Genomic DNA, 14,359 nt, shown 5'->3' with positions numbered 1-14,359 from the left:
GATATCCTCTCACTTCCTGTGACAAGTGAAAGGAAATCACCCTAATGAGAAACTTACAGTGGCTTTAACCCTCATCTACTCCATCCAACATAAAAACGGTTTGGCTTTCAATACACATTAGCATTCATTATTGTATTTATAAAAGTTTGCATATCTACAGTAAAACTGCATGTAAATTTATGCTGTGCGAATGGGGAAAAATCGAATGTTGTCAGGTTATTCCCTCGAATGATATTAATAAAAAAAAAAAAAAAACCCAAACAAACAGTGTGAATGGGGGAAATACCGATTTATGGCCACTATATGGCGCTAAGGAGCATAATCATTTCCTATAATACTAATCGCCATCTAGTGGCCATTATTTGGTATTTTCCCCATTCACACTTTTTTTCAATAAATATAATTTTATCTGCAGAGAATATAACCTGAGAACATTTGATATTGCCTCATTTGGTTTTGATGGACATACTGTACATGTCTGCAAACTTTTTTTATAAATACACCCCTAAGTGTTTAAATACGTTTTTTGCACTTGGGATGACACGTCACAAGATAAAATAAGCCACTCCAAAATAAAAGCTATATCGTGGGTAATGTCATTTGGATTGTAGTTGGTTGGTTGTTTTTTAATTTTTTTTTTAGATTTGCACACATCAGCTCCATATTGCAAAGGAAAAAATAAATCTTACCCCTTTGAAATTCCAGCCTTTAGGTGTAGGAAAGGAGAAGGAATTTGTTGGCTGCCATGTTGTCCTACAAGAAGAGACAAGAGAAGGGCACAATCTTTAGTATATAGCTCCCAGGCATAGCACACATTGACCTAACACATATTCACTCTTCGTATGGCTACTGCAAACATCAAAACATCTGGATTTCCGTCCACTTAATATTAGCAGCGGAGTCCCATGGTTTTGTAAACATGAGTCAGAAAATGGATGAGCCGGTAATGGTGCTTAGCTGACATCCAATACTTGCTCACAAACTGATCCCAGAGTGAAATGCCAGGGTAACAGATAGCACTGTAGATCTGAATGACGCCACTTAAGATGGCACTTCTCCCCGAAAGGTAAACATAGCTCCATGTCAACACCTCAAGGTTCATTTGCTACTTAATTCATGCACAGAGTGGTTACTCTTACAGTTCTTAGTCATCCATGAACAACATCAATTACTAATGTAACACTTTTTACACTACATATATTTTCCTGTATCTTTACAGGGTGAATTAAAGGGTATCCGCTAATGTTTTTTTTAATAAATTGTACTATTGCACTCAAAATTCCAATAAAAGTGAGCAGACAATATTGTGAAAACTCCATGGTTGAAAACAATTAAGCTGTAGGAGTTATTTTAATCTGACAACTTTTCTCATCAATATGTTCAAATCTCAAACAACCAATTTTATTGCATTGGCGTAGAATATATATATATATATATATATATATATATATATATATATATATATATAAACTGTACATACTATATTGTCAAAAGTATTGGGACACCTGCCTTTACATGCACATGAAATTTAATGACGTCTTCGTCCGTAGGGTTCAATATTGAGTTGTTCCACCCTTTACAGTTATAACTGCTTCAACTCTTCTGGGAAGGCCGTCCACAAGGTTTAGGAGTGTGTCTATGGGAATGTTTGACCTTTCTTCCAGAAGCGCATTTGTGAGGTCAGGCACTGATGTTGGACAAGAAGGCCTTGCTTGCAGTCTCATAGTTACATATTAGGTGAGGTTGAAAAAAGACACAAGTCCATCAAGTCCAACTTATGTGTGTGATTATATGTCAGTATTACATTGTATATCCCTGTACGTTGCAGTCGTTCAAGTGCTTATCTAATCATTTTTTGAAACTATTGATGCTCCCTGCTGATACCACCGCCTGTGGAAGGGAATTTCACATCCTTGCCGCTCTTACAGTAAACAAACCTCTACGTAGTTTAAGGTTAAACCTCTTTTCTTCTAATTTTAATGAGTGGCCATGTGTCTTGTTAAATTCCCTTCCACTAAAAAGTTTTATCCCTATTGTGGGGTCACCAGTACGGTATTTGTAAATTGAAATCATATCCCCTCTCAAGCGTCTCTTCTCTAGAGAGAATAAGTTCAGTGCTCGCAACCTTTCCTCATAACTAACATCCTCCAGACCCTTTATTAGCTTTGTTGCCCTTCTTTGTACTCGCTCCATTTCCAGTACATCCTTCCTGAGGACTGGTGCCCAGAACTAGACAGCATACTCTATAGGTGAGGCCGGACCAGAGTCTTGTAGAGCGGGAGAATTATCGTTTTATCTCTGGATTTAATCCCCTTTTTAATGCCAATATACTGTTTGCTTTGTTAGCAGCAGCTTGACATTGCATGCCATTGATGAGTCTGTCATCTACTAGGACCCCCAGGTCCTTCTCCATCCTAGATTCCCCCAGAGGTTCTCCCCCCAGTGTATAGATTGCATTCATATTTTTCCACCCAAATGCATTATTTTACATTTTTCTACATTAAACCTCATTTGCCATGTAGTTGCCCACCCCATTAATTTGTTCAGATCTTTTTGCAAGGTTTCCACATCCTGCGGAGAAGTTATTGCCCTACTTAGCTTAGTATCGTCCGCAAATACAGAGATTGAACTGTTTACCCCTCATTTTTTCTGTAAAGATGAACTAACCCTTTAAAGCAGAGGTAAGTATTGCAGACTTTTGTTCCAATTTAAGACAAAACTGCTACAGATTACCTTGCTGTTGGGGTCTATGCAAGATATAAGAAGTACAGTTGGCTTTAAGGAGATAAGGGACATACTGGTTTTGTTCACTGCCTGTAAAGGAACTGAAAGTTTCCATTTGACAAGTGGTTGGCGTGTTACAGGCTGCCCCATCCTGAGTTAAAGAGGAAACAAAAACACAGGAGATCTCAATGCACAGTCTGCTGGAGGAATTAGATGGTGTCAGCACCCTATTAAATACAGGTAAGGAAGCTGTAGATGTGATTAATGCACACTGACCCTAATCAGTGACATAGAGAGGAATTCAGACCACAGTAAGTAAATGGAAGATGATGTCAATGACACGCTACCTCGAAAAAAGGCCACTTTCCTTAGAGGGAGCCTGCATGAAGCGGGCAATCAGCTCAGAGATTGATAGGACCACCTGGAAAGTCACTGACCCAATGCAGATGTTTAGATCTTGAATTGTAGCCTGCTGTCTGGCTGTTTACAATTTAATTTCATATTCACCGCCACTTTTTGTCTTTGGCAAACTTAAAATTGTAAACCCAGAAGGATCCTTTCACAAAGTAAAGAAAGCCAAACTTCTTGAATGAAACTAATGCATTTTGCAGTAAAAATATTTGGAGTAAGTACATCTTTTGAGGCAAACAGCTAATTACAGATATATGTAAACTATTTACTTGCCAAATGAATTCTGTTCTTTGTTCAGCATGTCTTGTAATGCACACAGCCCTGCCGCATTGCATGGCCGGGAAATTACATCAAAATATGCTGGTTCGGCTGTGCAGCTTTCTGAGCCATGTGCCTTGTCAATGAACAATCAGCAATGCCAAAGACACTGGTGGAGCTGCCGTGCTGGGACACAGGGAAGGTGTGGGCTACCAGAAGGGTAAGTATAGCAGCTTGTAGGCAGCTGTAGGTTTCCCTCCACCCTGTAGGTGGCACTGTGCGATTAATACAGATGGAGTTGCGTCTGTTAGGGGAAATGTCTCTTCCTGGACTTCCTCAGGTTCTTAGAGAATTCGGTTGTCCAATCGAACGCTGTAATCTTTCGAGACTTCAGACAGCCATCCTGCTGTGGGAACTTTTATAATAGGAGCACCTAAAGTGAGTGGTAGGTCATGTGAGGGAAATTGTTGGTGAGGGAAATTGTATAGTGCTGGGGGAGGTTTCTGGAAAGTAAGATCAGATCAGGGACAACATCTGCCTAGTGGCAATATCCTAGTATTCAGATTATTAGAGTGGGGCTCTTCATCAAAGTTTTACAGTGCTGTCTCTGTACACAGCAAACCACCACCCCTGCAGCCGATGTCGTCCTCTAGTTATACAGGCCTAAGCTCGGTAACATTGTGTAAACACCAAACTGTTATACTGCCTTGTCTTAGTACTTACAAGGTCTGTCATTGTTCATTAATCATTATTCAATACTGCTATTCCATTTCAATATACTAGATAATTACTACAATCAAGGACTGTCTCTGGCCTCTTCCTAAATGGGTACCTAAGGTTTAAACCCCACACCTACAAACTCTATTGCACGACGCGTTTCATCTAAACCAGTAGCTTGGTGATTTGCCCTTTGCCTTTCAGTACTAGGGTATGCAGTTCAAAACTCAACCATGACACTATCTGCAGGGAGTTTGCATGTTCTACTTGTGCTTGCATATCACTCCAAAGACTTGCTGGTAGGTTAATTGGCTCCTGTGTAAATTGGCCATAGTATGTGTATGCATGTGAGTTAGGGACCTTAGATTGTAAGCTCCTTGAGAGCAAATACATTTTTGGTTAACTTGACAGGGTCATGTTAAGTTTGGGATGTTATCCAGCAACATTTCAATAAAATAATCATGAACTATAAAACTTATTAAAATGTATCTCTCTACATGGAGCCGTGTCATTTCAAATCCGAAGTTAAAGATCACATACCGATGTCTGATCCATAATTTACTGCTAACTTTCACATTTCAATGACTTGCTGTCAGGAATCTTTAATAAAACAGCATGAATCACGCTGTTGGTTGAAGCTATCAGTGAACGTCGGCTATAAAGACCAGCTGACAAGCACAGCCTTGACTTTCAAAGAAGAGAAACACTTTTGATGTTCAAAGCCTCGCTCCATTTCTTTCGTGGCAGTAGTGGTGGGGTCTCTAATTATGCAACTTTTTTTTAAACTGAACTCACAGAAAGTTGAGCAGGGCTTTCCCACAGAAATTTCACACATTTTTCTCTGGATTCTGTCATCAGCATCAAGTGAATTAAAATCAAAGAACATTTTGTGTGTTCTTATTGGACATAAAATAAGACAAAAACTATTAAAAAGATCTTATTGAAGTGTAAAACTAAATTCTGTCAATAAATGCCTTGAAATTCATAGGTAATCTCTCTCGAGTGATTTTAACTGCTTTAATTCGACATGGAAGGGAAACAAAAGGCTGTGTGGTCTTGCTGTTTGTGTACATAGAATTTAGAAAAAGAACAAGTGCATTTAGCCAAGTTGGATAGCATCCTTTAAAAACACAATAGTCCATAGAACAGATTCTGTGGGTCCCCTGTGTAAAAACGGCAAGAAAGAAAACATGTGTCCCATAGCAATAAGATTTCCTTCATTCGCAGCACTAGAAAAAATGACTTCTGGAATCTGATTGGTGGCTATGGTCAACACATTTTTTCCATTTGTTCTAGCTGCTTTATAAAAGCCAAACCAAGTACCCCCTGGTGTTGGCTAAAATAGATGGTTAGAGGGGATGCACTTTAATAAGTATAAGGGTTCCCTACGATACTGATGCCTTAAAGAGACCGAAGCTCAGCTGGGGACCCCATTAGTAGACATGTGTGCTGTCAATAAATTCGTTTTGTTTCGTTCCTTTTCGTATTTCATAATTCGTGTCCGAAATTCAATATGGATTCGTATGAAATATGAATTTTTATTAGGTTCATTAACTTTTTGTAAAAATTACGATGAATTTATCATTATGAGGGGCTCCCACCATCCCTGTGCTGTGCTCATTATGAGAGGCTCCCACCATCCCTGTGCTGTGCTGACTTCCTGGGTCTTTAACTTCATCATAACGAATAATCGTAATTAACGAACATTCTTATTTTGTCCGATTTTGAATCTCCCATCGACTACCAGTACCAGTCTCCCACTCCCATATTAAAAAAGGTCATTTTCCCAACCCTCACTCAGCAGCAGAAGAAAACTGCTGATTGGTCAACAAAACACCAGTCACGTTTCCGTTGTAACGGAATTTGGATCCGAAATTCGTAAACGAAATCTTGTATTTCGTACAAAATTCGGAAGCACTACGTATTTCGGATCCTCCCGAATGTAAGAATTTACGGAAATTCGTACGAATTTTTGATTCGTACGAAACTAATCTCACATGTCTACCCATTAGTTAGCAAGTGCTTTATGGCTTCACCCCCTACTGCAAACCAGTGAATTCTAGCCCGTAAACTATGTTTATCCTAATTTTTCTCCTTGGTATTTGAGGGAGGCTGTCAGATCTTCCATGTGTCTAATCTCATTTGTTGAATGTTTGGGGAGATTCTTGCCCTCAGAGGGCAGTAGAGAAGTAAAAGCCAGGTTCCCTATTACAGGAGTCATGAGTGATGGTTTATGTCCAGATGTAAGGGTGAAAGTTGTAGAAGATGCAAAGGTTCATAGTAAGGCCAATGATAGGACGATGATAGAGAAGCAGACACTTATTTTTTATTTTATTTTTACATATTCTTGGCCGTGAATATATCTTTAATAAAAGCCTGGAAATCATCCATGGTCATAAGTGCTACAACAAAAAATACATTTTTCTGGATAAAGCTCAGTGAAAAAATAGCAAGCAATTTAGAATACAAACAGGAGATGTTTGAGAGGGTCTGGAACCCATAGATACATTATACACAATCTCCCAACTGAATTTAACACCACAAAGCAGAGGAAGGGTGGGTGGCGTGGGACCCAGGCAGGGGGAGACCTGTCTTCTTTCTTCTCTATTTTCTCTTTTATTCTTTTAACTTCTTGTTACCATATTTGTAGCTCCAGAGACTTTCACTGACCCCCATGCTTGGTCGGCAGGCCACACAGTCAGAACAAAGTTGGAATATTTGATTTGGATAAGTCATTAATAACACTCCTTGGTCGACAGACCCGTAGGCAGGCACCTACTGGGGTATGGGCTGCCTTGCCTGTTCACTGTAATATCGTATAATAAGTATTGAGACGCCTGCCTTTAACACATACATGAAATTTAATGGCATCCAAGTCTTAGTCCGTAGGGTTCAATATTGAGTTGGCCTACCCTTTGCAGCTATAACAGCTTCAACTCTTCTGGGAAGGCTGTCTACAAGCTTTAGGGAGGTGTCTATGGGAATGTTTGAACATTCTTCCAGAAGAGCATTTGTGAGGTCAGGCACTGATGTTGGATGAGAAGGCCTGGCCCACAGTCTCCACTCTAATTCATCCAAAAGGTGTTCTATTGGGTTTAGGTCAGGACTCTGTGCAGGCCAGTCAAGTTCCTCCACCCCAAACTCACTCATTAATGTCTTTATGGACCTTGCTTTGTACACTGGTCCAAATCATTTGGTGGAGGGGGTATTATGATGTGGGGTTGTTTTTCAGGGGTTGGGCTTGGCCCCTTAGTTCTTGTGAAGGAAACGCTTAAGGTGTCAGCATACCAAGACATTTTCATGCTCCCAACTTTGTGGGAACAGTTTGGGATGGCCCCTTCCTGTTCCAACATGACTGCGCACCAGTGCACAAAGCAAGGTCCATAAAGACATTGATGAGTGAGTTTGGGGTGGAGGAACTTGACTGGCCTGCACAGAGTCCTGACCTCAACCTGATAGAACACCTTTGGGATGACTTAGAGCAGAGACTACGAGCCAGGCCTTCTTGTCCTACATCAGTGCCTGATCTCACAAATGCGCTTCTGTAAGAATGGTCAAACATTCCCATAGACTTCCAAACCTTGTGGCCAGCCTTCCCAGAAAGTTGAAGTTATAGCTGCAAAGGGTGGGCCAACTCAATATTGAACCCTATGGACTAAGACTGGGATGCCATTAAAGCTCATGTGTATGCTGCAGGCTGCCCAGGAGGTTAGGAAAGGGTTAAGGCTGCCAAATTTCAGGTGTTCATGGCTCTGCACCCTTGTGGCATACTATAAATACAAGGGGAGGTAGCCTATTAGAGGTCCTTCTACATAGGAATGGGCAGGAACACTGCAGAATGTAGGTTGTAGTTTTTGAAGGAACTCAGCAGGTAGGTTGTTCCAAACATCTTTTAAGAACCAACCACAGATCCCCTGTGGGTGTAGGCTTCTTCAAATCCTTCTGTCTCTTCACGTAATCCCAGGCAGACTAAATGATGTTGAGATCAGGGCTCTGTGGGGGCCAAACCATCACTTTCAGGGCTCCTTGTTCTTCTTTACGCTGAAGATAGTTCTTAATGGCATTGGCTATATGTTTGGGTCTTTGTCCTGCTGCAGAATAAATCTGGGGCCAATCACACACCTCCCTGATGGTATGGCATGATAAATAAGTATCTGCCTGTATTTCTCAGCATTGAGGACACCATTGATAGTGACCAAATCTCCCACTCTATTTGTATAAATGCAGTCCCAAATTTGAAGGAAACCTCCACTGTTGCCTGCAGTCTCTCATTATTGTACCGCTTTCCAGCCCTCCTGCGAACAAACGGCCTCCTGCTACAGCCATATGTTTCAAATTTTTATTCGTCAGTCCAAAGCACCCACTGCCATTTTCTGCACCCTATGTTTTCATATATATTTGAGTTGCTTAGCCTTGTCTCCACGTTGGCGGTCTGCCTTTTTGGCTGCAATTCTTCTATGAAGACTTCTGGCCAGACTTCTCTGCACAGTAGATGGATGTACCTGGGTCCCACTGGTTTCCGCCATTTCTGTGCCGCTGGCACTGCTGTACATCTTCCATTGTCAAAGGTAAGTAAGCACGATGTGTCTTTCATCTGCTGCATTAAGTCTCTTTGGCAGTCCTCAACGTTGCCCAATCGTGAGGAGGAAAAGGCAATACAGCTGAGGGGAAGGGCCATGGCCTTCATATTTGAGGAAAAAGCTGTGGCTTCATGAGTAAAGAAAGATGATAGGTGAATATGTTGTTAAAACAACAGCTCCAGGGTTGTAGCATGACAGATGGGGAATGCCTGGTGCATGCATGGTGGTTGGTCTATCACCATGGCAGGAGGAAAAAGTTCAACAGAGTACAGCTGTGGCTTAATGGGTGAAGAAGTGGGGAACACTGGTGAGGCAGCAGGCCTTGGGCGTGCAGGTCAGGTGGCAAGGACTAGTGTCATGGTAGTGGCTGTTGCTCCAGGGAAAAGTATCAAGCCTTGTAAACATGCCAATAAGGCAGACTGTTGATCTCTGATGCCCCGTTTGGTATATAAAAGTGCAAGTTTCGATTTTGCGATTTCCAGGGAAATCCTACAGTCTGCAAAGCTAACCAAAAGGATAATAGCAATCTAACCAACCCACAGGGATTGTAACTACCATCAAGGAAGCCTGCTTTGCTTCACAACAGTATTAATCTTCGCCAGAACATAAGCTGCCACGAAAAACACATTAAGAGAGGGAATTATGAAAAATTACCATTTTGCACTAGTGTTTTTGATACTATGCCAATAGGGGCACACACAAGCCATAAGTCTTGCAATGTTGCATTTTCTACCCCTCTACTAGTTTGGGTTTCTTTGAAAAAAATTGGTAGCAAGCAAATCTGAAATTCACCTTCACTGCGCTCCCCCATCAATTTAGTTGCCTGTCTGTAGCCCTTAGAAATGTTGGTACTTCAGAGAATGGGGGAGAATGTGACCTTCTCCCTTTTCACCCAGAATGCAGAGCTAGAGTCTAAGTGACCAACAGTCAGGCTAGAACAATGTCACTTATTTAGCGGGGATGTTATCAACCCATGGACTGACATGGACTGTTAGGGATCAGACCTTGCCCCAATGCTGTATCTTGGCCTAGGCCAACAAGGCCCAGGCCTAGGGCGGCACTTTGGAGGGGGGCAGCAAGAAATCAGCCCCCCCCCGCACATAAAAAAAAAAAAAGCTTCCTCCCGGCTCCCACAAGAAAAGAGTCCCTGCCAGCTTACGCTACACTTTTAGTGTAGTGCCAGTCTTATGGGGTGGATTGGGCCGGGGGGGGGGGGGGGGCTGATTATTTCACTTATTTGTATAATGACTAGGGAATTCCTAGTCATTATACAAATAAGTGAAATAATCCTATGATTAAAATCAGTGGCAGCAAACACAAGTCCAAATATCTTACAAGATAGGAGTAATCCTACTAATCCAGTGACATATTGTGATAGCACATACTGGCGAGCAGGTCCCAGTTTAACTAAAACAAAGTCCTAGATAATATCTTATGTATTAGCGAAGACCAGTAGTATAAATATTTCTTCTCTAGAACATACTGTACAATGTGCAATGCATATAATATTATCCATGTCAAAACTCGGTATTATATAAAACTGAATTTCTCATTGTTAATTCTTGTAGTTATTAAATTATTAAATGTTTTATAATATGCATATTTTTATAGTGTGTGTATATATATATATATATATATATATATATATATATATTCTTGATTGTTTTTTAGTTTAATTAAACTACAGTTAAGGGAAAAAAAATATATACTGTATATGCTATGGAAAATGTATTTGTTGGCCGTAGCGGGTCTTAAACAGGAAGGGGTGGGTCATATTTAAATTAGGGGCGCACAAGTTTAGTCAGGCCTAGGGCAACACAAAACCTAAATACACCATTGCCTTTCCCATCAGTTGCTGGAGGTGTCGTCTGTGAAGTAAATCTGTCACTTTGTGCTGAACTGGCAATTTGAAAGATATACTTTAATGCACTGACCTATAACAAGTATGAGCATTAAAGTGGTTGTAAAGGCAGAAGGTTTTTTATCTTAATGCATTTTATGCATTAAGATAAAAAACCTTCTGTGTGTAGCAGCCCCCCAACACTTACCTGAGCCCATCTTGATCCAGCGATGTTGCAGGAGAGACTCGGGTTCCCGTGACTTTCCCTCCTTATTGGCTGAGACAGCAGCATGGCACCATTGGTCAGTGAGCCAATGAGGAGAGGAAGGGGTCCGGGCCGTGGCTCCATGTATGAACAGACAAAGGGAGTTGCAGCTTGGCTCGGGTGCCCCCAAAACAAGCTGCTTGCTGTGGGGGCACTCAACAGGAGGGAGGGACCAGGCTCACCGAAGAAGGACCCAAGAAGAGGAGAATTTGGGCTACTCTGTGCAAAACCAACTGCACAGAGCAGGTAAGTATAACATGTTTGTTATTTTTAACTAAAAAAAAAAAACCTGAGACTTTACAATCACTTCAAGTCAGAACTTTTAATCTATATACTTATCCCAAAATACTAGCCCAGAGTAACAATGCAATGCCTGACAGCCAGGCGAGGTCAGGAAGAGGTCTAAAATGTCCATACTTTACTATCGGTTTACTTTCAGTCCAGTGTTTTTGCACATTTCCCTTTAATACATCTTTGCTCTTTCACCCAGTTTGCAAGTAAAAAAATATATAATTTTTTTGTCTGTGCTTAATCCCTAGCACACCGCTGATGAGCACAGTCCAGTAACTGATGTTTAATGCTGTCAACTTGTTTTACTCTGTTGATTACAGTTTAGAAACCGGATACGTAAAACTCAGTATGAGGATTTAGAGCAAAAGTCAAGTCACATCAAACGAGAAAAAAGGATGAAAGATGAATGCTTTGTGCACAATCCGCTGCCCCACACTGCACAACAAACACAAATAAATGGATCCCTGATTTACAGAGGGTTGAACCAAGGCTCACAGCTTAAACATAGCTTTTGACATACATTCCTAGCAAGTACTCAAATGCATAATGTGCTTTGATACGCTGCCAGACCTCTATTATCTGTTTGAAAGGTTTTATATTCAAATTCTGATGAATTTTTATTTCATCGGCTCTTTATGCCAAGTAGATAAACGCCATGAGGTTAATTCTCCTTCTGCTGAAAATTAGACTTTAGCAAATCTGTTTAAGTAACAGGTAAACATGGGGGGGGGGGGGGGGGGGAATTAACCACTTCAGCCCCGGAAGGATTTACCCCCTTCCTGACCAGAGCACTTTTTGCGATTCGGCACTGCGTCGCTTTAATTGACAATTGCGCGGTCGTGCAACATTGCACCCAAACAAAACTTTTTTCCCACAAATAAAGCTTTCTTTTGGTGGTATTTGATGACCTCCTGTGGTTTTTATTGTTTTCGCTATAAACAAAAAAAGAGCGACAGTTTTGAAAAAAAGCAATATTTTTTACTTTTTGCTATAATAAATATATATAAAAACAATTTTTTTCCCTCAGTTTAGGCCAATATGTATTCTTCTACATGTTTTTGGTAAAAAAAAAAATTCCAATAAGCGTATATTGATTGGTTTGCGCAACATTTATAGCATCTACAAAATAGGGGATAGTTTTATGGCATTTTTATTATTAATTTTTTTTGTTAGTAATGTTGGCGATCTGCGATTTTTATTGTGACTGTTATTGTGACATTATGGCGGACACATCGGATACTTTTGACACTATTTTGGGACCATTGCCATTTATACAGCGATCAACGCTGATTACTGTGTAAATGACACTGGCAGGGAAGCGGTTAACCACTAGGGGGCGATGAAGGGGTTAAGTGTGTCCTAGGGAGTGATTCTAACTGTGGGGGGGTGGGCTTCGACTCACACGACAGCGATCACTGCTCCCGATGACAGGGAGCAGTGATCTCTGTCATGTCGCAAGGCAGAACGGGGAAATGCCTTGCATCTCCCCATTCTACCTCTCCGTGACGTGATCGCGGGCACCTGGCAGATATCAAGTCCGCAGGGTGGTCACAGAGAACGCGGAGGGCGCATGCCCACAGTGCCGCTTCATAAAGGGGACGTACCTGTATGCCCTTTTGCCCACCTGTGCCATTCTGCCGATGTATATCGTCATGCAGCAGTCGGGAATTTACCATTTTGCATTTCAAGTGAACCTGACCTGGCCTAAACTGTTCTTTTAGGTCACAAGAGTGCTGAAGTAGTGGCTGCATTAGTCTTCAAATTAATTCTTACGGTGTACTTTCCTATCTATTTACTAATGCTGGCAGCATGAGGATTAACCACTTGACATCCGCACTACAGCCGAATGCCGGCTACAGCGCGGACCTGAATTCCCGGGAGGCCGTCATATAACATCCTCCCCTGTGCACGCTCCCTGGGTGTGCGTGGAGCACGCTGTGGTCACCGAGTCACTGAGACTCGGGTGATCACCGATCCGAGTAAGGGGCCGGTCCCGGCCCCTTACCATGTGATTAGCTGTCAGCCAATGACAGCTGATCACATGATCAAAACAAAAGCTCTGTGATCGTTTTTTTTTTTCTCCTCACGCTGACAGCACGAGGAGAAAAAAAAGCCAATCATCGGTTTATCAGCAAGGGACAGTTCTGCCTCATATGTGCCACCAGTACCCCCTGCCAGTACCACCTAACATCGCCACCTGACAGTGCTCACCAGTGCCATCTATCAATGCCCATGAGTGCCACCTATCAATGCCTACAAGTGCCACCTATCAATGCCCACCAGTGATGCCAATCAGTGCCACCTAGCAGTGCTGCCTATCAGTGTAACCGATCATTGCCCATTATTGCCACCTATCAGTGCTCATCACTGCCACCTATCGGTGCCCATCAGTGCCGTCTCATCAGCATACATCAATGAAGGAGAAATATTACCTTTTTTACAATTTTATAACAAAATATAAAAAAAAAAAAAAAAATTTAAATTTGGTCGTTTTTGCATTTTTTTAACAAAAAATAAAAACCACAAAGGTGATCAAATACCACCAAAAGAAAGCTCTATTTGTGGGAAAAAAAAGATAAAAATTTCATTTGGGTACAGTGTTGTATGACCGCGCAATTGTCATTCAAAGTGCGTCAGCGCTGAAAATTGGTCTGGATAGGAGGGGGGTTTAAGTGCCCAGTAAGCAAGTGTTTAAAAATAGTCTATGTTGATTAAGAGAGTGAAGTTCCACTTTAATCTGGTAATAACTGATTATTCTTCTACTGTAAAGCCTAAACAATGGCAAATATACTTTTTGTAATAAACAAATGTTATTACCTGGATGCAATTGTCATTTTGTTCATTTTTGACTTAAGAAACAGTAAATTTAGATTTAGTTCTCCTTGGAACAAAAAGCCATTTACGCACTCTACACATCCGCAGGGAACCATGTCCAATAAGAAGTGTTTGACAATTCACACCATTATCTACAGATAAATATTTCAATATCACTGCTTAATTTGTGCAAAATGTTTTGGGAGTTGCAAATCTCCCTTTGACCGATTCCTGTGGGAACGCTTCCTTTGTAGGAGTCACCGCCTGGATTTATATAGAAACCTTTAATATTTTCTTTCAGATAGTAGAACAACAAAGCCCTCTTTACTAAGCACAGACCCTGTTGCCACAATCACTAATGTTAGCTCCAAGCATTATTTTTATTCATTTTTATCATCACATCTGGGAGTAATTTTTTATATTGGCCACATAAATGTTTCTGTTTTTTTTTTAGAAAGT

At 41.1% G+C, this 14,359-nt stretch overlaps 1 protein-coding gene across 3 annotated transcripts in view; it reads right to left on the bottom strand.

Moving 5' to 3' along the window:
* The window catches only part of ARHGEF3 (Rho guanine nucleotide exchange factor 3), a 492,515-nt gene that overhangs the window by 348,623 nt on the left and 129,533 nt on the right, over positions 1–14,359 (bottom strand). For all 3 annotated transcript variants that reach the window (XM_073592253.1, XM_073592255.1, XM_073592259.1), the window contains exon 2: positions 690–753. In XM_073592253.1, the coding sequence (XP_073448354.1) occupies positions 690–753 (64 nt within the window). The remainder of the gene's footprint in view (positions 1–689; positions 754–14,359) is intronic.

This window comes from Aquarana catesbeiana, linkage group LG07 (assembly GCF_042186555.1).
Source record: "Aquarana catesbeiana isolate 2022-GZ linkage group LG07, ASM4218655v1, whole genome shotgun sequence".
NCBI classification, from domain to species: Eukaryota; Metazoa; Chordata; class Amphibia; order Anura; family Ranidae; genus Aquarana; species Aquarana catesbeiana.
This window is presented reverse-complemented; position numbering and strand designations above follow the sequence as displayed.